General features: G+C 38.8%; 1 protein-coding gene across 1 annotated transcript in view; it reads right to left on the minus strand.

The window, feature by feature from the left end:
• Positions 1–9,915: 9,915 nt before the first annotated feature.
• The window catches only part of LOC104396723 (vitellogenin-1-like), a 42,856-nt gene continuing 28,038 nt past the window's right edge, over positions 9,916–24,733 (minus strand). The window contains exons 22-36 of the mRNA XM_010006595.1: positions 23,848–24,017; positions 22,810–23,203; positions 22,418–22,737; positions 22,277–22,333; positions 21,319–21,546; positions 20,050–20,256; positions 18,856–18,998; positions 18,227–18,365; positions 16,891–17,026; positions 15,997–16,183; positions 15,474–15,571; positions 14,788–14,882; positions 14,527–14,686; positions 13,185–13,346; positions 9,916–10,231 (exon numbers count right to left, since the gene is read on the minus strand). Coding sequence (XP_010004897.1) covers positions 10,113–10,231; positions 13,185–13,346; positions 14,527–14,686; positions 14,788–14,882; positions 15,474–15,571; positions 15,997–16,183; positions 16,891–17,026; positions 18,227–18,365; positions 18,856–18,998; positions 20,050–20,256; positions 21,319–21,546; positions 22,277–22,333; positions 22,418–22,737; positions 22,810–23,203; positions 23,848–24,017 — 2,615 coding nt within the window. The 3' untranslated portion in view covers positions 9,916–10,112. The remainder of the gene's footprint in view (positions 10,232–13,184; positions 13,347–14,526; positions 14,687–14,787; positions 14,883–15,473; positions 15,572–15,996; positions 16,184–16,890; positions 17,027–18,226; positions 18,366–18,855; positions 18,999–20,049; positions 20,257–21,318; positions 21,547–22,276; positions 22,334–22,417; positions 22,738–22,809; positions 23,204–23,847; positions 24,018–24,733) is intronic.

Raw genomic sequence — 24,733 nt, forward strand, 5'->3', positions numbered from 1 at the left:
TCATATTTTAAATTACAACCTGAGTTATTCCCTGGGCATTGTCTGTATTCTTTACTTTCTTCCTTTCTGTTACATGAGAAACTACCTTCTGTATCTTAATGTTGAATAGCTAAATGCCTGTATTATGTGATAATGACTAACTCCAGAAACAGGCCCTGGAGACATTATAAAGAGCTATTGGATAAGACTTGAACTGCCAGTGTGCTCATTCAGAGTGAGATGAAAGCCAGGCAAGTGCCTTGCAGAGGGACTCAGTCTAGATGTTTCATTTTATCAGCTCCTCCTTTACTAGGGCATGCCCAAAACATGATCTTAACTGTTTTCTGTAAACCTTCCAACTGATTACTCTGAATACATTTTTCAAAATAATCCTTTTCCACAAGGTGAAATGTTATCTAGTTGGTTTTAACTTGTATTGGTTTGAATCATATCAAGATGTATACTAGCTATTTACTTGAGTGTTTGACCTGCCTATTTATAAGATCTTTAGGGCCACATAATGAAATGGCAATGTGTTTTGGTGCACTTCCAACTATGAATACTTTTAGTGTGTCTAATATTGGTGTGTCTGGTAAAATGAACCATTAATGTATCTTTTCTGAAGGTAGAGTTATACAAAGAGGCTTCGTCTCACACAATAAGCCATAATTTAAATGTATTACATATCAATATAGGATTTATTTTCTTAAATGCCTTGGTCACGTTTGCCCTCTAGTGGCAGCGAGTTTGCAAATGAGGGACTCCCAGGAGTCAGACGAGGAGATCCCTTCGCAGAGACCACAGCCAATGGCTCTTAAATAACTCCCTTGATTTATAGTTCGGTCTATTTATCAGCCTCTGTTGTGAGCATATAACTATGCACGGAGGGCTCCTTCTCACCTGGAGGTCAGAGCGACGTGTGAGAAGGCCTGCTTTCCCATTGCTCTCTTCCCTCAAAGGCAAGGCCATAGAGGAGACTACCAAGTCTCTTTCTGGAAGATAAGTGCACCAGCAACTGGTGGGAGTAGAGGAGGCTGCAGTGAGGTTTGCTGTAGGAATCTCTTCAGCTTGTTGAGACACACTTGATTACCTAGTGCTTTCAGTACAACCCTTATTTTTGTCTAACAAGGGAAAAATAAGCCTTACAAATAACATAATGAAGAATTCAGGCAAAGAGAAGAACTCGAAGTAGGAAAGGTCTTTTCATATGAAGGAAATCTTCTGGGGAGAGAAGGGGGTATGAAACCCAGTAGCTGTGAAATTGCTCTGTGATAACCAAGTAAGCAACCTCTCAGTCTGTCATTCAGACAAATTATTGCAGTTTTCAGACTTGACTCACTGGAATAGGGCAGCAGACTATGCTATGTATTTTACTTCTCACACTGTTTTAAAAGAACTACCAACATTTTTGCAACAGAAGAAACTTTTTTGTTTTTTGTTTTTTCCTTCCTAGAGTGCATGTTGATGTGGAGGAAAATGGTGAGGTTCAATGATTTCTGTGCTGTTAGTGTAACTATTGAGGAAATAATGGAAATTCGAGGGTGATGTAATGTGGAAATTATCAGGTAGATTCCTAAGGAGGCTGCCTCTGGGTGATCCCACTTCATCTGTTATCTGTTTTCCAAAAACCCACTTTTTACTGTCTTGGTTGCCACAGGATGAAGTACTTGTAGAACACTGGACATGTAATGAGAGCCTAATTGGATTAAGGAATTCTCGAGCTAAAATGTGGGATTGGCAGCTTGTCTGAACAAATACATTTACATCTACCAGTGGAGAAAATTTTACATGGTCTACAGCACACAGGTTATCAGAGTTTATGCAAATGTAAGCTGTTGTGGCAGTGCTATGCTGGTCTTTTGTGCTTGAGATGGAGCTGCTGTTATAAGGGGACTGGAGCAATGGTGAAGGAGTGAACGCAATTACAGAAAATAGTTATATTGCCATTATATATGGGGCAGTTCAGGCATACAGTCCTGATCACCTGACCTCAGAACAAATAATTGAAAAAAAATCCCTTTAAAATGAGACTTTTCAGCCAGGAATGTTGTTCAAAAGGATATTGATAAGGCAAGAATTTGAGAGGAGCAAAACACACACATTTCAACCACTCCTCAGTGCCATGCTGAAAATGTACAACATGTGAGTGAAGGTGACATTTGAATGTTTGTACCATAAAGAATGTATCCTTAGAATTGGTGGTAGAAGCTTTGAAAGAAAGCATTTATATGCTTATTTATATTTTTATTTATTAAATATGCATTATAATTGTTATATTTATACTTAATTTATATAAATCAATAAATGCTACAGTCTGCTATGACTCTGCCTTGACCAGTCCAGGTTTCTCTTTGTAGGTGTTTGTTTATGTAAAGCTGCAGATTTGGTAGGCTGAGTAGCATACAAATCACAGAGCTTTGCTTGTTCTGGTAACCTAAACCTTGATCTTTAAATCAACTAGTCTGTACCTACCCACCAAAAGAAAATTGGAACGGGATGCTGAATGATGTACTAAAAATTAGTGCTTTGGGCTTCACACCCTTTCAAAATCATAAATGAAATATTCTCATCACATGACACCTGAAAACCTCCTGCATGACTGAAGAAGTGTTGCAGGAGCAGCCTGAATGTGCTGCAAAAAGGAGGGGTGTCTTGGGGGACTTTGGAGCTGTCACATTGTGTCCCACCCTGCACAGGAGGGAGGTGTTGGCATCCCAGCATTTCTCATGAGTGGAGCAATCCATTTTGTTGATCCACCAGCTGGCCAAAAGGTGAGGGCAGTGCCAGGTTCCCTGTCTGCCTGGTGCTAACCAGCTGGCCCTGGGCATGATTAGGATCCTGCAGAGCCAAGCTGAAGGCAGGAGGCAGCATGGGGGGGCTGGCTGGTTGCTGGATTTGGAGCTGGCAAACTCACCCCAGGAAGCTGTGCAATCCGTACTGCTGCAGCTGGGGATCTGAGGACTTGGCAAAGGGGGCAGCCTGCCTGCCAGATTTATTTTGGTCTGTCAGGCAAGGTCACCAATTAATTTCCTCTGGAGCATTTCAGTTTGGTTGCATCAGGATTGTCCAATGTGAAGCTGTAGCACTGCAGAGACTGATGCCCAGCTTCACAGAGGAAAGTAAGTTAGCTGCAATGTAGGTGCTTATACTCAAGACTGAAATCCTTATTACTCACCTCTATACCTTTAGATAGCAAAGTCTATTGGTGCCTAATTTTCACAATCTCTTCAGCTTTCCAGCATCCGAAAGAACAGCCTTTCTTCTGCTCAAAAGTGCTGGAAAAGCCACAGGGCTCTGCCCCTTCTCAGATACAGACATGAAAAGCCTCACACAAAGTGTTCTTCTGTTTACACCCCTTAATCTCTATCAGTAAGACTCACAAAAGCACAATGTCTGTGATTATGCACATTCAATGATACAGCTGTCGTTTTCACCTCTTTTCATACAATGATTTAATGGGTCAAACAGTTACTTGAGATGTGAGACTTCTCCCCTTCCCCACTATCCCCCACCTGTGTTTCAAAAGGAGCACTGCAGCTGCCGAACCCTAGATGATTATTTCAGATATGGAAACCTGTTCTCAGAGAGCCCAGGGCCCTGGGAAATGGGATGTGTACAATGACATCTTCAGCATTTTCTATTTAATAGTCTAGGTAGCCATCAAGCTGGTGGGGACAGATACCTTAAAGCCCACCTGTAGTGCTTAGCTCTTCTTAGTATATGGAATTTAGTACTTAGATTGTGCTCCAGCTTCAGACACATGGAAGTCAGGTCTTGTAATGCAGCGATTCGTAATATCAGAGACAGTGGGGACACTGACTCATAGTGTAGGGATGGCCAAATTAGCATCAATTGGTATAGCCACATTTCACAAAGGTGAAACACCATTCAGAGATACCAATGTGCCTGCATTGAGTCTGATGTCATGTTGACAGGCTAGTGTCACAGTGAGATAAGCATTTGACTGCTAGTTCTCTCCCAGCATGAGCCTGTAGTGAATCTAATCTGTATATAATTCCCTAGGTCTCATGGTCATGAACAGATCTTGAATATTTATAGTTTTGTTTTGACAACATAAGCAGAATGTAAGTAGAAATCTAGCGTGTTATCTTATTCAGCCCAAATTCTTGGCTCTATTTATTTTGCTTTAATTATCTTTTTATCATTTGGCAAGAAAACAAAGCATCAAGACAGCTCTAAGCTAGAGTAAATTCTCAACTGCATGAGAGAAAGCTAGGACCACTATTAAACAAGGCACTTAAATATTGTTTCATATAAAGAATGTTGAGTTACTTTTACTTGGGAAGATTAAGATGGTATGTGGAGGATATAATGTAAAAAAATAACAGAGATAGATTTAAGGGGAGCTAGTCACAACATTTCCCACATTTGTCATTCTGACTATGTTTTTAAATTAATTTCATTACCAATAAAAAGATTTTAAGAGTCTTGGAAGTGCCCTGAAGCTTCAGAATGAAAGAAGACTGTGATCCCTTTACCCAGTGAGACAAAACAAAATGTGGCAAAAGCTTGAGGGCTGTTGTTTTAACACCCTACTTCAGCACTGGATTTGTGATAGTGACCCTTGCAGAGTTCATACAGGACTTGGGATTTGATGGTGCAAGTCTCCAATTAGTATTTTTCACAAAAGCACTTGTGATTTACCTAAAGGCAAATATGATGGAGAACTTGGCTATCGAGTAACAGGAACGAAGTTTACTTGGCCTAGTGACATGCCCCACTTGATGAATTCCAGTTAGATGCTACTGTAAAGATTTAGATTTCATTTTGCCTGCTACACAGATGGCAACTGGAGTACTCCAGGATAATCTATAGAGGTCTTGGATGTCCAAGCTCCTTTTGGGCCCTGAACTCAAGCCTTGCTTAATAATAACAACCCTCCTCTACAACAACTGTCATGTCACATACGTCCCTGGCCCTTAGCCTGAATCAGTCAATGAGTGAAGATTCTGCAGAAGGAAAGGGCAGGGAGAAGAGAGAGCAAGCAGGACTGTAAAGTTCCAAAAGCTTCAGTGGGGTAATGTGCAATGTGAATTTTGAAGCTGCCTGAAGAGCTTCTAGGTGGGGCACGGTGTATGGCTGCCGGGCCGCCTGCTTCCCCTGGCGTGGCGTGAAGGTGTCCTGAGGTGCCCACCTTTGTTCTGCTGAGAGAAGCTGAACAGGGCAGTGGACGCAGATAAATAGGGAAGGGAAACTGGGACATGAGGAAGAAAAGGCTACAGATAATGAAGGGAAGTGCTGTGATCAGATCTATCTAGATATAATTCCTGCTTCCTAAAACCCATATGAAAGTAAACTTAATAATATTAGGATATGTAAGTGTTCACTGTGAATTACAGGTAAGTGAGCTGCAAGGGAAAAATAAATAGATTTTTGTACATTACAGCATTTTTTAGGTACCAAAATAACAACTTTCTCACACTGATTGGGGAAGAACTGTAAGTACTATTTTCAAACAGCTTTGGGTTTTCTTAGTAAACTGTTCTCCTAGCCCTGCTTGCAATGTAATTACTGCCTATCCAGCAATAACAGAAATGAGAATGTCTTAGGCAATGTCTTTTTCCTCCAGAGACAGTGAAACGGTGTTCAGAAAGGTATAGAATTGTAATATACTCACAGGGAAAAAAAAACAACATAGTAATCAAGTGTGGAGGTTAGAGGGAAAAAATCCACCCCAAGACCTTGATTAGAATTTATATAAAACTGCCTGGAATGTATCAGATCTATAAATAAATCTGGAGGGAAAAAAGCTTTAAAACATCGTTAATAAACAAAAAAGCCAGCAGATGGCATGAGAGACCTTAAAATTCAACATAAACTTGAAAGGCTACTAATAGCTACTCTCTTTTGCAACCTTCTGTGCTGTCTCTGGTTTTAGCCCTAACCACTGTATTTGCTAGATTCCTGAGGTTTCTTATTCATCAGCAGCACTTAGATCCATGCAGTACATTTATTTTTAGGGACAACTAAAGTTCATTTAATAAGTCATTCAAACATGCTGAGTAAAAGCCTAGCTCTGTCGAGTTTAACCATTGACTCCAGTGGGGTTAGAATTGTATGTGTTATTTATTTTTTAATGCTTGTGCTGTGGAGGAAGCATTTCATTTCCAGAAGGGGTCTGATATTAAGAGTTTTGTCCTTTTCTATCACGCTCCAGCTCCTTTCTCTGGAGCAGAATGACCATGCTTTCCTGGGAGTCACTGTGTCATTTTAAATTAATGAATCAAAAGAGCCAGGTCTGATGGACAAAAGGTTTGTTGTTTTTGTCTAGGATACAAAAGACTGTGTCTCCAATAGCCTTTTGCCTATCCCACTGTAATAATAGGACCCAATTCTAGGCTTTTATGAATAATCCACTAAGGTTTAACCAAAGCTGACCATGAACAAATTAGGTACATTGTTTTGATTTTTTCCAAATGTATAGTTATTTTACAGTTGGATGAATCTGAAAATGAAAACCTTCAACTTAGCAATAAAATATACTCATGTGGTTAGAAGATCTAGTGGAAAAATTTACTTTTCATGTTTAGAATCACTGGAGAACTTGCAAGAGACATATGGGGCTATAAATTCATAAGCATTTCTGACTCCATCAAGTAGGTAAGTAGTCATATCCTTCTGATGCAGAGAATGAGGCACAGAAATCCCCAGCCTCATGCAAAACTGCATTACAGAGCTGCAAAGGCAGGTTTAGGACTCGAGTCTGGCTTATGTTTAGGCCTGAATCTTTTTTTTGACACTCTTTTTAAAAACCATTCTGGTGTACTGTAATTGCAAGGTCATACTCCTTGATTACTACAGGGAAGTCCAGAGTTCATTAATTCATATCATTGAGAAGCACTAGAAATGAAGAAAGCATAAAAGATCAGACTGTGAAGTACACATTTTAATACTCGGTAGGCTATATAACTTTGCTTTGCTTTATAAGGCAGGACAGGCATGATTTCCAAATGAGGTTTAAATCTGGACTGCAGGTATCCTCCCAGATGGGTTGGAAATGTCTGTGTGGTGCATTAGAAACTCCAGAATAGCTTTTTCACACTTGTACTGCTAATGCCCTTAATTACTCTGGCAAAATGAATGGGTTCTAAGTGTTGTGTTTTGCTTTGCTATGCCCACTGCCAACCTCAGGCTTTACTAACTTTCATTATATTAGGATTTTACAGCTGCAACATCAGTGGGGTCTTTCAGTCAGTCAAAGGCATTCAGCTGTCTCAGCTAGAAGGCACTAAGGAACAGGCACTGGACAGAAATGAAGGGTGCCTCTTCAAAATGGAAATAATAAGAGTTGTGTCTCCCTGTGCCCTGCCTGAGGGGTGAAAGGAGGGTGCCTGGGTTTTGCTGGTGACTGCTTTTCCTACCAGCTGTGTTGCTGGTAGGATGATGGTGAGTGAATTTGCTGGCCCGTGCTTTGACATTGTGGGGCATTTGCACCTTTGTTTCCTGGTATCTGGGACATTGCCTGAGCTAGGAGTTTCTTTAGGACTTTTAGGCTCAAGCCATCTCACACAGGATTTAGCAGTTGGGAGCTTTAATCCTTGTGAACACCACAGCCAGTGGAAAGTGCTTACAGTGGAGCTTGTGCTGAAGGAAAGGCATATGTCTGTGGTTTTAGAAGGGACAGGATACCTTTTCCCAGGCCTGATGATTTAGCAGAAAAAGACATGTAGCTGTTCTGGTGGCTCCCTTTAATTGGGGTGCTGGAGGTGCCTTCTCTTTGGTGCAGATTCCAGAGTGCGACTTCAGCAGAGACAGGCCAGACTGGCACTCTTATTGTTTTTTAATGTTGTACGGTATGTATTATTGTTAGTTTATTCAACAAGTACAATATATCATTCAGGACTGCTGATCAGTCTCTACCTTCAATTTTTTTTCAGTGTCTTTCAAAGTAAATTTTTTCAGGGAGAAGGCATTTTCCTATTTGCATATATATTTTTTTTTTTTTTGTAGTGTATAGCTTGATCATTGTTAATTAGTGTCATGCTTCTGAGTAGATGACTGCGTTTTACAGTGAGCAAAACTGCTTGTCTTACTAAGAGATGTTTGCGGTTACAAAATTCCTGTTCTAGTAGTTGAGCATGAAAGTTCATTTGTCTTCAATAGTAGTAGTCTTCGCTACCTTTGTCTTATCTGAAGTGGTTGACTAGCAAAAGTTTCTCTTTTGTAAACAAGAGGATTAAAGAGAAAGGTGTTGGATTAAGGGTGACAGTCTGATCCTATGAAAGTCAATGGCAAATCTCCCATAAGCCACAGTGAAAACAATACCAGGAAGAAAAGGTCTCTCCAAGTGCAATAGTAGTGTGATTTTAAAGGAAAGTGAAATGCAGTATTCTTCATGTCCCCTCTTGCTTGGGGCTACCTTTTTTTTGCAGTGTAGTACTTCTGATGAGTTACTAAACACAGCTTTAATACAGGGAATTTGGGAATGCTTTATTTAAAAAAAAACACAACAAACAAACAAGAAAAAAACAAACAAAAAAACCCTAGTGCAAAAACTCATGTGACTGGTCTTAATTTGAACATCCTTGCATGAAAAAGAGCTGTTGAACAGAGCACTGGTTCTCTGCATGCAGACCCAATATATATTTCCAAATACAACATAGAGACTAAATTAAGGTAGAAAGGAAAGAGGCCTCTCTGTGGGTTCTTCTCAGGAGGGAGGCTTAGAGGCAGAGGGAAACGTGCTTGCCAAAGGGTATGAACCAGGCATCAGAGCTCAGCCCACTGAGCCCTGGTTTGAACAAACTCATCATGGCTCACTTTCTTCTGGAAGTAATGAAATAAGCACAGTACATTTAGGGGAAAAAAAAAAAAAAAAGTGTTTTCTAATTTCAAGTTCATGGCAAGCTGCAACTTAGAGAGAGTGAGAAGAGTACTATACATTACTCACTATTCTGCTCTTGAAAGAAGAGAACTGAGAAATGCTTTTCTGTAATTGTTCAGTTAATTTAGTCTTCAATCGTCTTTCTGATAGCTCAGTTTTTAGTCAAAAAGAAAAGTGTTTTCTTTGACAGCATTTGTGTTCAGCAGTACCTTGCCCATGCTAAAGCTTCTCTTGAAAGACCATGCTGCCTGCTATTGCTTGCTATGGAAAACGTATCATAGCTCACTGCAGGGCTCATTCATGTTCAGGGTGAAGACCTGGGCTGTTGCTTGGGGTTTGAAGGTCTCCCCCTATTCCTGGTCCCCTGGGGCAGGAAGGAATTGCCTTTCTGCATAGGTCTGGTGAAAGCTAGCAGATTGACACTTCACTGGTTAAATACAGTCTAACTGTGCTGCTTGCACTTTATTTTAGCTTTATGATGCTATTGATCTTACATATTTTTCTATATATTTCTTTTTTGGAGTATTTGGAATGCTACGTGATGTATTATTGTTCCCTGAAGTTTTTTAAGGCATCATTTTCATAAATATAAAATAAAAGACGAGATGGTAAACTAAAAAAGAAGTTCCTATTCATACTTTTAGCTTATGAAGCAACAGTGCATCCATTAAAATTTAAATTAAAATGGGGACTGTGTCACACACTATAGCTCTCTGGAAAGCTACAGTGGGAGTCTAGCAGTCCAATTCATTCCTTTGTAGAATGTACGAAGGCTAATGGTCTTGCTGGGAGTAAAATGTGGGTTTTTTTTGCAGAACAGTTCCAAGAACAGACTATGCTCTTTACCAGAAAACATAAAAGAAAACAAATGCTTACTGTGTGTTTAGTATGCTAAATATGAAATTCTTTGCACAATGGAATGTTAGCAGTAGCTGTAATCATGTTTTCCTTTCATCACCTAGTGAACATAATTTTAAGAGAGGACTGCTGTAATTATATTTCAGATAAAAGGAAGCAGAATTTCTGGATAATATTATAGTTGGTCTGATTGTTTTGTTGATAGGGAAAAATAAAGAGAGAGACCACATGAATACTTATTTAATGAACAACATATTTATTAAGCAGTGCGGACTGTACATAATGCATTTGACTTTGGATGCAATGCAGTAGGTGCATTTTCTTCAAGCATATTTCTTAATATTTTACTACAGCTATTGCACTCCCTTATCCATCCAGCAATGCAATTATTTGTATAGTATGTCTACAGCACAACACTAAAGCTTTTAGCTTAACTACAGTCACCGGTGCAGGTACATTCAATGTCAGCATCCACAGACTCCACAGCATCCTCAGATGCAGATTTCTTATCACTGCTTCTCTGCCATTCCAGCAGGCTTACAGCAGCATCTGTCAGAAGAGTGAAGCCATTGTTAACTAACATCAAGAAAATTAACACATTTCAAGGAAATACTGTTTTGATGGCTGCCAGCTCCCTCATCAAGTAAAGAATGAAATCCTGCCCCCATAACTGACATCTAACTGACTCACTGGCTTGGAGCAGGATTTTCATCCATGATATAATTACTATAATACTTCCCTAAAACCAAAATGAATAACATTTCAGGAAGCACAAAGACAATAGGCAGGAGGCTGTGAAAATGCTGGAGGTAGCCACCACTGATGTAAGCCCACCACGTACCAATACACATCAGCAATCTCTTTTAATGTTAGTGCTGCTTATCACTGCGTATTTCAGCTGACTATTTGTCAAAGTTCATTCTGAAGGATAAGCCTTTTGGAGAATTTTCAGACATTCATAAACTTCTAATTAAAGTTTCCCATATATTGTGAAATCTGGCAGAGCATTGTCAGTTGCAGTATTAACCTTACCACACTGCTTTATCAACAGCCATATCCCTTAATGCTGAAATAATCTAAATGGAATAATGATATTCATCCTCCCAATAAATATTCTTAGCTAGCTGGAGGTTTATCATTGCACCTAGAAGAATATTAGGACATCCATTTAGATTAAGTTTGTAAAATGAGAATGGGTAAAGCTTTCATATTTTTACCTCCATTTGTTTTATTCCTAGTTGGACAATACATTTATAATGTACCATCTCTCATTACAGGGAAACCTGGAGACCACTGTAAGGGTTCAGGTTGTATCAGTCACTTATGTCCTGAAATGCTGACACACTCCTTGGCTAAATTACTGTCCAACCTGAAGCACAAGTTTTGCATAATAAACTAGATAATACGTATTTCCCAGAAAGGTGCTGAAGATGCTTTAAAAAATACATATAATATTTTCAGGCTGTGAAAATAGAAATGCTATAAAATTTCTGAGTTGTGTTTATTATATACATTCATTCTTGTTATGTCTCTTACTCTTGGGCACACTGTGGATCTGATCACATTCATATCCATGTAGGAAATAGTTCCCTTGGCAAACTGGATTGTTGCTGAATAACTACGATCCCTATGGGTAGGGCTTGTGGAATGTTTTAAATGTAAACCCATATGTGGACTTAAACTTGGAGTGATGATGTGTGCCTCAGTCAAGACTGGAGTCTCACTGATTTGAGGACAAAAGGGAAAATTCTGCATCCTTGTACTTAATTTTGTCCTTGCTCCATTGGTGACAGTGGAGTCCCTGTCTTTTGAAACTGCAGACTGTCAGGTCTGAGGTCTCATATGCAGAAATGGCCTTTCTCCAGTGTATGCAAATGCATGTTCTCAGCCTGAGAAAGACAATTTTGTTTCTGCTGCTTCTCCAAGTCATAAAAAAAAAGAGAGTAAAAGAGCAGTTTTTTAAGGATTTGCCTTGAATTCCAATTGATCCTTAGCCTGAGGAAAAGCAATTCTCTTGCAACCCCCCCCCCTCTGCAAATATAATATTTTCTCTTCTTCTTCCTCCTCACCATCTTCCTCCACCTCCTCAGGATAAATAAATTTTAAAAGCCCTTGATTAAGAGTGTTGCTAGCAGACTTCCCAGTCTCTGGTTCAGTAAATGAACCAGAGAAGCCTGCAGTTGCTGTAAAAGCAGCACTGGCTGTGACATCTAACTTTTTTTAAAAAAAAACACCTGAATTTCCTCTTTTCTCACACATTTTTGTGAGAGAATTAAACAGCTTTATTATAGCCTAATATTCTGAGGCAGTGAGTGGCCTGGGGTGGTGATATTTCAGAGATACAGAATTGGACACACAAAAGAAACCTGTGAAACATGGATATGACAAGATTTTGGAAGATTTTTTTTTGTGGAGGTTGGGTTTTTCTTTCCTGAAAGGATGCATCTATTCACAGCTCAGGGAGGTGTAAGAAAACTGTTAGCACTCTCTCTGTGCTACTTGTTGAATAGGCTGTTGTAGATGGTTGACTATTATAGAAGGATTCTCATTGCTTTTATGGGCTGATTCAGCACATTGTGCATATTAATAACAAGAGCAAAGTGCAAAGTTCTACACAGATGTTGTTAAAACTCAGGCACAAAATACTCGGTTCCTTTCCATTATTACTCAACACAGAGATCTATTTGCTTCAGTGAAACTACACTGGATTATTCCAGCTAACAACAGATTTGGGCAACAGAATAACACAGAGAACAGATCACTTCAGTAGATACTCCTAAATGGTAGGTTTTGCTCTGAGGTGTACTTGTACTGTGCAATTAATGAAAAGGCTAAGGAAGGAAGGCACAGAAATATTTGTATGTTCCAGGCTGGATTCTCCTCTCATGCTTAGATAATTCAGTGTGAATTTGTGTTAGGTAGCACACCACATCTGTGAAGAAGTCATGTAAGTAAAAGGAGAAAAAGACCCAGTATTTTTAAAAATCTGGAGCGCACATGTGTGTGTACCTTCAAAAACAAACCATTTTTTTGAACAATCTAGAGAACATTTCAGCAATGGGTTTTTTGCTGATGTATTGCACAGTGGCCTAGCATGGCAGCCTAACCACAACAGTACTGTCACACTACTTGACTGACTTTCAATTGCCTTGCTTGCCCCAGTCTACACAAAATTGCAGGCTGCAATGTGCATAAAAAGACTGTGGTGCTTCTCTCAATTTATGGAGATCCTGAAAACATGAAAAAATTCTATTGATCGCTGCTGCCCCTTTTACCAGCTCAAATGTTTCTTGCAGATGATGCTACCTGCCATCATCTAAACTGGCTTGTAGCTGGCCAGTAGTGTCAGTGGTTATAGCAAATACTAATGGGACTAAAAACAGCAGCTCAGAGAGGAGCCAGAGCAGTACACGTCTGTGTGTAGCTGTGCTGTGTTTTGTTCTTTCAAGTGCTCTGACAGAGTGCCTACAGTACGTGACACAGAGTGAGAAAAATATCTTACCTTTTGGGAAACAGTGGAAGCCAACCTTAACTGAAGCTTTTTCGATTGGAGTACAGCCTTTCCTACATTTCAGTACTGGGTCAACAGAGTAGCATGTAGATTCCTCGCCATCAATAGTGGGATTTCGATCCAGCTTCACATAACTGCGCTGCAGCTTGCACCCTGAGAGGAAAAGGAAGGGTAGTTAAAATTGTAGAAATAAATCCCAACTGATCCTTGCAATAATAAAGGTCCATATTTTCTCCTCAGCTTTTATTAAAACACAGATGCCTGACAAACCATTTTCAGAGTAGTGAGGTTACCAAGATAGGATGATAATAAGTTGGGGGATAGAGGAAAGAGTCTGAAAGGGGAGCTATTTTTAAAATCTAATTGCACAATACAACCCAAATGGAATCATGTATACCCAGTTTTTTAGAACTACATAATACACAGAAAATAACCTCTCATGTCTGAAAGCTATTAAGAATAGATACTGCAAGGACAATGGCTACTTCATTGCATTAGGAAAAATGTCAACTGAAGTGAATGGATTAAAAAAAAAAAGGCAGCATTTATATAATAGCATCAAGGATAATTTTTGTATTGGATGATTTTTATAAAGCTGCAATTATCTCACTAGAAAGGTATAATGTAACTTAACAGGATCCCAGTTATAACTCCGTTTCCTGACACACAGATAAAGTACAATTCTACTACCACTAAAGTCAAGGAGAGAACAACCATTAGCTTCAATAAAGTTATCACTGGTCCAAGGTAAATGGAGACCTACAGAACAAAACTCTATTGATGTTATGGGAAACTATCATCATTTTTCCAGCTGCATGTGAAAGGAAGCCCTTTTACTTTAGGAGTATTTCTAAATATTTCCCTGAGATTGCACCCTCAGATGGTGCAGAGCAAAAATGAAATTTTGTGCACTCTGAAAATGTACATAAACTGAAGATCTGACACTGCATTCATAGCCTGCAACTTCTTTGATATAATTAAGTCTGCGGACAAGTGTTGAAACTGCTTTAATTCAGTGGTAAAAAAATCAGATGATACCTGATTTCGTCTCTCCAAGAAAGAAGTTACTCAGTGTAAGAAATTATAGTAGAATCAATTATTTATAATTGAACTGCACATGAGACAAAACATTTTGCTGTAGTATATATTCTCTGTGTTCACAGGCAGTGTTTCAAACAGTCAGTGCTTAATTACATTAAAATGAATATATATTGCTATTGTCTTTTCTAGGTAAGAGGTATCTGCTGTTTTAAAAATTATATTTTCTAGCTGTTGGCTGAGGAAAGTGAAATTGTATTCTCTCTAAGCATAAATTGTTTACAGATCTACTCACCACCAGTACAGGTTTCCTCTAGCAATGCCCATGAATGAACAAAGGCAGAACAGCTGTGTGCCAGCTTATGATTCGGCATTAGGAGTTCATTGTGCTTTTCTCTGTCATTATTTCCACAAACTCCACAGGTCTTTCCTCTCATCCATGAAGCAACAGTAACCTGTGAAATAGCACACCTTTGCAGTGAATACTGAAGTGTTTGTCTGTTACACTGCCAAGGTACTAAACAGAAAGTAGTAACCTTGAAAGTAAACCCAATACCTTAAGGATTACACCATCAAATGCCACATTCTTCAGTCCATGTGTTGGAGCTTCCACGATAACTGTTGTTCCATTCTTATAAATTTTAACATTGTCTGTAAAAAGGTAGTGAAAAATTAGGTGACCTGCTGAATTTCAAATTAATGGAGGAACTGAGTGACACAAAATACACCATAATGAATTTCCATCACAATGACAATTATGTTACTAGATTGGGATTTTATTTATTTATTTATTTATTTATTGTGGAGAGATAAAAAATAGAAGAAATTATCTCCTTAATTTGTAAAAATATTCCACCGCTTTTCCCTATAGTTGGAATAGACTTTTGTATCCAGCCTAACTCTCATAGTTATGAAAACACTGGTGGTGCTCTGGCTAAATGTCTGAACCAAAGTGTCTAAAGGCTACCATAAGGAGCTCCTTTTTTCTAAACAGTCACCAACCTGGACTTACCATACATATACAATGCATTCTATTTATCTCTCAGTTATGCTGGGAAAAAGAGTGTACCTACCATAGGAAACAGGAATGTAAGTCAAGATGAATTTTAAGAAAGCAAAGTCTCTAGTTTTTCTTTGAACTAATTCCACTTGGGTTATTTTCACATTGAGGGTTTTTTTCCTGTGGAGTTTATAAAAATATCTTGAAGGTGTCAGTCCTGGAAAAGCAATAGCACTGTTTACCTTTTTCATACTCAGAAACTCCACTATGAGATAGAACTGGTTCTTCATTGCATGCTACAAGGAGTGACGAATTTGCAGCAGGACAGATTGTGATGTTCCTTGAGAAAACCAAAAGAAAAAGAAGATACTAGTAATTAATTTAAAATGTGGAAGGTAGAGATATTTGTGACCAAAATTAGCAGAGAACCAATATGAATACCTGAATTTTGAACAAATTAATGACTTGTTTTATTTGCAAAGTGCAAAAATAATTTGGAATATTAGATTTTGAGATTCAAGCTTTAAAGACAAGACAGTGTGGGGACCTAATGATCTGGTTATCAGATAATGGTGGCTGTGAAATTGAAGGCAAGAGCAGCTAAACCCGAGAGTCTAACATGAGGATTCCTTCTGGAAATCCTGTCTTTCCCCAAATATCTGATTGCAAACCACTTTCACCTAGGAGCTAGACATCTCCCATCCCCAGACAAACTACTGAAACTTTATGCTTAATCCCTGAGCCCTCAGGATAAACCACACTTACGCTGAGGTTGTATTTATGTGAACCTCTCTTGAGAAAGACCAGGAATCAACCTTTCTTGTAGTAATGATGAATTTTGGGTGTTGACTACAGTCTTGGGCCACTATCAGGTTGCAGCTTTTATTGAAAGAGTATGTATGGCTCATGTGATCAAATGTCTTGAAATCTCCTTCACTGACTTCACATGTGGCTGCAAAACAAAACCAGAAAAGAAATGGCAGATGTGATGATGGCATGCATGCTGCTGCCAGGTATTGAAGGCCACATCTGTGAGTTGAACTACCCAGCAAACAGGAAAGAAACTTCAACATCTCTTTGGCAGAAGCTGTCAATGCTGCCAGAGTCTGTAAGGACTGGATAGCAATAGAGAATAACTACCAGACATGGACTACGCTAGTATTGATTTTGATGACATGCTAAATACAAAACTCAAGCTATCAGTGACTAAAATGTACTCAATTCCTGAGAAACTGAAAATAGTAACCACAAAAAAACCACCCTAGTTCATTATTTCCCATGGAGGTGTTAGGCACCAAACAGCTAAGACTCACGACTCATTTTTTAAGAAAATAAACAGGACAGCAAATACATAATCTATCTTGTACCCATCATCTGATGCCTGTCAATGCAAAGACAGCACCGTCTTAGATGGGACTAAAGACAACCTCTAGGACTTGCAGACAGGAGTGATTACTGAACTCTGAATATGTACTTAATTTTCATTCATCTGCCAACAAACATACTTCTAAGTGCAGGAATAAGCAGTTGAGAAGGCATGGTGAGAGACACTATGATTCCCTGTAAGACCACTACAAGGAAATGCAAGGACCAGTCATAGCAGAAGAGGGATCTACTAACATTACTTATTCATGAGATGAGCATATAAGTAATATTTACATTGATCTTCTTGTGCTATTTGAGAAACTATTTTGAGAAATATATTCCAGACAGTGATATCTTGAGCCTCATAAGTTGGAGATGGGCCTAAGGGCAGAGTGAATGGCATTCGGAGTGCCTGATAGTAAAGTGTTACCTGGAAAAGCAGAAATGAAAATACATTAAGATAAATTGCACCATATTTCTCAAGAGATGACTGCAAACAAAAAAACACTCATATCTTGAAAAAAAAAATTTGTGAAGATGCACTTTTACAATTGCAGTTGTGTTAGTCTCTCCAGGATAACCCGAAAGCTAAAGCTTTTGTGAGGAATCATTGCCTTCTCACACTTCTTGACTTTCTGAGAAACTGTTAAAGATATTGGAAAGTAACCAACATAGATGAAGTTTAAGTGATAATTAAGTGACTTCTTAAAAAATAAGGTAACAAGTTAAGTAACTGAGTAAGTCAATGGATGTATCTGGAAAAATGAACACTATCCATTACAGGCTGAAAACTGCCATGATGAGAACTGGGGTAAGATCCCTCACTGTAGCTACAAATTACATTTACCAAGAGAATCAAATTAAAGCCTAGTGTGCCTGCTTCTTCATTATCATATATTAAAGATCCTGCAACACTGAAGCACCATGGAAGGTTAAAGACACACTAATTTCCCTGTGTATGAATAGCTAGTTGCTACTAATTTGCCAGAGATCCATAGTGGAAATTTTTCAAAGTGGTGCATAGGGCTTCGGTGGACAAGGACCAATTAATCAGTGGGATTCTGCAGATCCAGCCTGTGCAAGCTGCTCTGAGAGTGTAACTTAAGTGCTCCAGTTTGGTTAAAGCAGAACTGCGTTTGTGGCTGTCATAACTTGCTCAGACCTGTCTCATCAAGTGTGGTTACTGCAGACGTGGGACTTGAGTGCCAGCACAGATAGATGCTGTACATGGTTGCAACTGAGTCCAAGGTGTTTTCAAAGCCTCCATTATCTGTGCTGAGAGATCTATACATCCCACAGAACTCATCAGACTGGGTAAAATGAATAAAAGTGTGAGTGCAAAGCAGTCCTACTGGAGACAATTTAGGCCTAACTGCTGTTCTCTGCTTGAAAATGAGGTATTTGACTAGAGTCAGATTTTCATCTTATTGCTACTTTACACCAAAGGAGTTCTGTTCTATGTATTTCAAGACCCAGGTAATGCAGTTGAGTATCTAGCAACTTCTCTGAAAGGGAATATTTTTCTTTTTGTTTTTCTTTTTTTTTTTTCCTCTTTACATTAAGTATCAAAACATTATTAGTTGAAAATCCATTCAAAGTGAGGAAAAGGACAATAACAATTGACACGTACCCCAGGAGCTTTAATTACTGTATCAATTGTTCGTGGGGATGTTGCAGCTGCCCTTACTATAAATTCATGAGATGGATTTCTCTGATGTGCTTCTGAGAAGCCCAACACAAGTGCTGCACCAGGAACGTATCGCATCAATCTAGAAGTAAACAAGATGTGACAAACTCAGGTACATGAGGATAAGCAGACATGAAAGGATGAGGACTACTAGCAGTTCTGAAAAAATCAGTGAGACAACAGAAGAACTGAAAAGTCAAATAAATAAAAGTTGATTTTATACATTGTTCTTATTTTGCTCATTTTAACTGAGCATTTATTTATGACTGCATAGAGGAACATTTCAGAAGAAAAAGACATTTTGAATTAAAATATCAAATCATTTAATATGTAAAATGAAATTAACTATGTCAAGCTTTTAAATATGTGGGGTATATCTTTTAACAAGAAATGTGAAGAAAGTAGAACACATTCACAAAATACTTTTGTGCCATTGAACTTGTGTTTTCCATTAAAAAAAAATTCCCAAATATGTTTGGATTGGAAAATTATTCCAGTTCTTTCATTGTTTTATAAAGCCAACTAACACAAAAAAGGCAAAACAATAACTTAAGAAAGAGTGAATTACATACGCAGTGCTTGTCTTTTTTATCCAGGATGGAAGGTTTCCCCATTGCACTTTCAGCTGCACAGCTGGCTTTCTTGCCATTTGGCCTGTGGTAGCCATGGCTGCTATCCTATAATCCCGGCACTCCTTGCCCCATCTCAGTCTGGCCTTTATAAAGAGGGAAAAAGTCACCCAAATTCAGAAAAGAATGATAGAATCACCCTTGACTATTTAAAAATTCAAGTTTTTCTTCTTTCCTGAAACTTTGCATCAATTCTTAATGTTTCCAAGTTTTCCTTTTGCTCTAAATGGGCTCACAGAAATTTTTACAACGTCTGGAAAAATCTAAGGGATAGCAGAAAAAAGTTTGCTACACTGTGCATAACTACATGTACATGTTCCTGTCTCAAAGTAGCACCTGGAACATCGGGTTTGTCATAATTACCTGAGATTTCCCTAGGCTTGGAAATTTCATAATCAATGTTTGTTGTTTTTTTTTCTAGAAGATGACTGCACCAGAATTTCTACTAGCATTCCCTAGTACTTCTTGATTTGAATCCCACCTTTTTCAATACTGAAATATCATGCTGAATTTGTTAGTGGCAGCTTTGAAAAGTACAGGTTTGCAGATTTGTTTGATAAGATCTCTTGCTTTGAGGCACATGGGAAGCAGAGCACAAGGAGATGCAAAAAAAAGAAAAGACCTGTTTGTTCATTTATAATGCTTTCTCAGGTGTTAACACATTACCCAACTTTACTATTCCCATCTTTTAATATAAATCCTAAGAAATACAATGTATCAAATAGATTTGAGTTGAGAGTCTTCTGAAATTAATCATATAGAAAAAAAAAGCCAAATTTGTAGACAAGCAAAATCATACTATAGCAAATAATAAATAGGTAGTAATGAAGCAGTCAGGTTTTGAAATATTTTTATACTTCAGATAATATTTTGATGTGTCTTGAAAGTATTTTTTTTTTTTGCCAGATTTTGAGGTGGTAGATTTTTTATTTCTTTTTAAATATTTTTTTTTTTTATTTTTAATTCAAATCAAAAAAGATAGGAAGAATTTTCTGAAATTTCACTATCTGTGGGAAAGATTTCAAAATATGTATGTTTCTCCTGTTTGCTTCTTCTAATCAGCAGGTGCTCTGCACTTATTAAAAAAACTCTCAGCCTTTTGGATGTCTCTCTGGGTGAAGCTGTCTGTGTGCTTACCTGTGCTTTCAGAGGCAGTATTACAGCATCAGCACATGCTTTCCAATTGGTTTCAGCCAGCTGAACCACAACTAGTTGCACATCAACTTTGGCAGCATCACTACGAACATATGTTGTAGCTTGATAACCTTCATTTCTGTTGTCACTCCTTACTGCCTGTGCCACAATCGTAATGCCAGGTGGAATGATGTCTCCCAGGAAGTTGCGCTGAAAAACAACCCCAACCATCTGTGCTTAAGTATTTCTGTGTATTCACTGGCGAGCCCACAGTCCCGGTTACGTGTGCTGATAGCAGGAACCTGCCCTCCTCCTCCTTCACTGGTTTAGTTTGCAGTACATATTTCTGTATGTCCAATATTGAAGAATAAATTTGATTGAAATCTTAATTATTTCATTACCATGAGGAATTTTCAGAGATGTGGTTGTTGTAATGTGGATATGACTCTTGTAAAATATCTTTATGCACTTAGTAAGATTTTGTGCATTACTATTTCAAATAGCTGCTTACAACACATACTAGATACCTACATAGCTCTATATACATTCACAACTATTTTACTGTACTACAACTCCTTCAAGCCAATTGATTATTTTGAAATCCTTCTTAGTATCAGAGTTCCCACAGACACTGCCTGCATTTGCAGAGCTATTTTTTCTATTATTATGTAGATAACTTACCTTAGTGCAATTATAGAATACTAAGTGTGTAATAAAGATGGTCTGTGCTTAATGGGATTTTACATTTACCAATCAGTAATGACCATGGGGAATCTGATTTTAGCTATACTCTGCATGCACTCATGACCTCAGATCTACATCTAAAAATAATTAGGTGGACTTAAGTAAAAAAAAATAATAAAAAAATCTTTAAATAAAACCTATTATTCTCTGCATTTTTTGCCTTAATGCAGTGTATTTTGCATTTTGGGATTTCCTAGGGAAAAGAAAATTAATTCCCCTTTAACTTGCAATGCCATTCCCTTCAATTTTCTAATTTCTATATCTAGGCTTTCACATAATGCAAACACCCTTAGAAATAAAGGAAAATATACCTAAGAAACCAGCAAAAAAACCCCCTAAAGCCAAAGGAATTTGAAAAAAAGGTTTTCACAGGGGGAAAATCTCTCAGACTTCAACTTTCCATTGACAAACTTGACTTGCAGTGTTCCCCCTGAGCCTAACTCCCTCAGCTGGTTAGAGTGCCACCACATCTACAGCTCCTGCTCATCAGCCAGCAAAGCCTCCTTTGTACCACATGGACAGCAGTACCTCACGCGTCTGGCCGGAACCACGGCTGTGGTCACTGCTGACTCCCCTACTCTTGTGGCTCCTCCTCGACCTGTGCTCAGAGTTTTCTCCTTGGTTACTGTGGTGGCTCCTTCTGCTGCTGCTGCTGCCTCTTGAGTGGCTGCTCCTGCTACCACTGCTGCTGCTGTTGCTGCTTCCTGACTCAGAGGAAGATGATGATGAGCTGCTTGCCATCTTCTGACCTGGATGCTATGAAACAAAATAAGTTAAAAAAGCTATGGCATGGCCTTAATCTTAAAGTGGAGACATCAAAATCAGAACTATCACCCTGCCATGTAGACATTGATTGCAAATGGCAACATCACACTGTTCAGGCCTAATGTTAGGGAAAACAAAGTCTGACACTTAAGTAGTCATACATTTCCATATTTTTTAGAAATAAAAAAAGAGATTAAAATTTAATTAAAAACACTGTAAATCTTCTTCCTCTTTCATAAGCAGGATACATAACAACTTTACAGGTAACACTTAAAAAACCCACTGTATGAGCATCCTTCTAAGATACACTTAAATACCTCTGTGCCGTAATGCATACTGAACCTGGTTTCTGACACAATCCACATACACGATGATTTTACCATGATTCCATAGAAACTGAGGACACAGCTATTCCTATTGGAAGATTCTGCTGTTTTATAATTGCCCTGTGGTCTTTGTTAACTTAGATTTAGCTGGATTGTACAGCATCTAGCCCAAAACTGTCCTGACCAAAATTTGAGGATTGCTAGTGCTGCAACAACAGAAGGATGTAGTGTAATGGTGTTTTAGTAATAAATATGCTTATTTTGGCCATTGTCAGTGTTGATATTTGATAGTATGGAATGCTCAAATGATATGAATCAAACAAACCCTTCAGTAAAATGCTTGATTATATCAACTGTATCCACCATGGGAATGTGCACTTGAATTAGGGACCTACCCAATGGACTTGAGCAGACTTGAAACGGAGCTGGTATACTTTTGGAAGGTGATATTCCTGCAAAATTCCAAAAGAGGTTATTATCTACAGCGCAGTAAGGATCACCTCCAACCCAAAGTCAAACCATTAAGAAAAACTTACCCGTTGTGCAGAAGTGTCATAACTACTGTGGCTGTTAAACTGGGACTTGTCATGTTTCAGCCCAGCTTGTGTGTCATATTTGCTGTGGCGATGGGAAACAACACCACTTTCACTGCTGCTGCTGATGCCACTACTGGTACTTCTGCTGCTACTGCTGCTACTCTGTGTTTTATGCTTCTGCTCATGGACACTCCTCTCTCCTTCAGCAGCACTGGCTTGTGGAAATGATGTGGTCTTGGACTGCTTCTTGGCCTTATGCTTCATACCAGATGCTTTACTACTGCTGCTCTTGCTGCTACCTGTGTTGCTACTGCTGCTGCCTTTGCTGTTTCTACTACTATTTCTGTTGCTGCTTTTGCTGCTGCTACTGCTCCTACTACTGCTGTGCTTGCTGCTGCTACTGCTTTTGCTACTGCTGTCCTTGCTGCTGCTACTGCTTTTGCTACTTCTGTCCTTGCTGCTGCTACTGCTTTTGCTACTGCTTTTGCTGCTACTGCTGCTTTTGCTGCTACTACCACCACCACTACTACTGCTGCTTTTGCTACTACTACTACTGCTGCTACTACTGCTGCTGCTGCTTTTGCTGCTGCTGCTACCACTGCTGTCTCCAAAGGGATAGAATTTCTTTTCTTTGACTTTGGATTGTCTTGTTCTCAGATTTATCTGGGTGTCTCCCTGTGATGCTCTGTTGTCAGAGTCGCTGCTGGATGGGCTGCTTGTTGTACTCTCAGCACTTCCACTGGTGCTGCTGGCACTGGACGACGAGCTTCTGGATTTTCTCGTCCCCTAGTCAATGGTACAAGTGGAAAAACAAAATTATTTTTCTGTGTTCCTGCAGAAGGCTGTAAGTAAAATGAGATACAGAGAACTACGGATCTGTCTGCTGCCTTAAAAGATGAAATGCCTGATAGCATTTCTTCAAGACACCCCAATAAGGCAAGTTCATAACAGTGTGTTAAAACCACGTAAGTAGAACAATACCCCAAGAAACTGTTGATCATACAGTTATATGTAGCAGATATTGGTAAAGACACTGCTGTAGCTGTGACTATGTCAGGGCAAGATGTGTAGGTAGGTGTCATACCTTTTTGCTACAGTTGCAGAAGCTAGAAAGAATAGACTACCTTTTAGGCACACAACAGCTATTTTGTGTCTTAAAAAAGATTATCAGAAAAACCTACAAAATCCACCTGCTCCTTCTATAGTTCTTCACCTGCAGGAGAGATGAATGCAAACAAAAGACCAGCAGAAAGACTTGTATACCCAAAAGCCTCTCTGTGTTCCACACCTGCCCCCCCCCCTTTAAAAAAAAAAATATTTTCTTTTTAATGTTATCTAAACAAAGGAGAATACTTAGTAAAAGAAACAGAAAAAACTAAGCTTTGTGTAATGTCTTCTGTAAATCAAAAAGTGGAGTTTTACAGCTGTACCTGGTCATAAGCATTATCAAGTATTTTCTTCACTCTTTTAAGGACTGCTTTGCTGGAAGATACTTGTGCTGCTGGATCTTCAAATGTTACTAAGCGTACCATTTTTGTAGGAGCTTGGTCTCCTGCTTGAATTGTAACTTGTATTTTTTCAATAGGTGCTCCTGTGTAAACTGAAATTGGATTATAATTAGTATTACTGTTAGCATTAGCAACTGAATAATAGAAAAAGCCATTTTTTTCCCTCTAATTTATTTAGCTGTTCTTCCCAAAAATGAACAGATAATTGTTAATTGATTATTTTTGGTATTGAGTAACTTTGTTGAATTTTTTTTTGTAATAGCTAAAGCACATACTGGCAATAACAAAATTTTAAAACATTAGCATGATACTACATTCTTTTTGAGTCAATAAACAGAATGATCAGCAGATATAAGTCAAGTAAATTGGATTGCTAGGTAGCTAGATAACATTATGGAGTAGTGAATTAGGCATCAGAGAGGAACTGAGGCTCTACTCTTGAGTTGTAAAGAACGGACCAATGGTTAGTCCATTAGTTCGACACTTAGAGGACCTACATTCAGTTGCCTGCTGTGCTTTTACTTCTTATGATCATGGATTAAGACATTAAGAACTAGATCCTGGCAGGGTTAATCCATAATTCCCTTTAAGAGTCTGGGTTTTCTGAGTGTAGCTACAGGACTCTGCGTCAGATCTGCTGCCCATGTCCAATTGCTCTGTGCTTGCATCCCAAATCCAATGATTCAGGACTCATCAGACATGCTCTGCAGGCACAGATCAGCTCTGCTTGACGCTGGCCATGCTGAGTGGCATCGCTGGGGGAGCGGGAAATTGCTGCTCAGAAAAAGCAGGTGAGAAATGCATTCCT

The sequence above is a fragment of the Chaetura pelagica genome, unplaced genomic scaffold, assembly GCF_000747805.2.
Source record: "Chaetura pelagica isolate M959 unplaced genomic scaffold, ChaPel_1.0 scaffold69, whole genome shotgun sequence".
In the NCBI taxonomy this organism is placed as follows: domain Eukaryota; kingdom Metazoa; phylum Chordata; class Aves; order Apodiformes; family Apodidae; genus Chaetura; species Chaetura pelagica.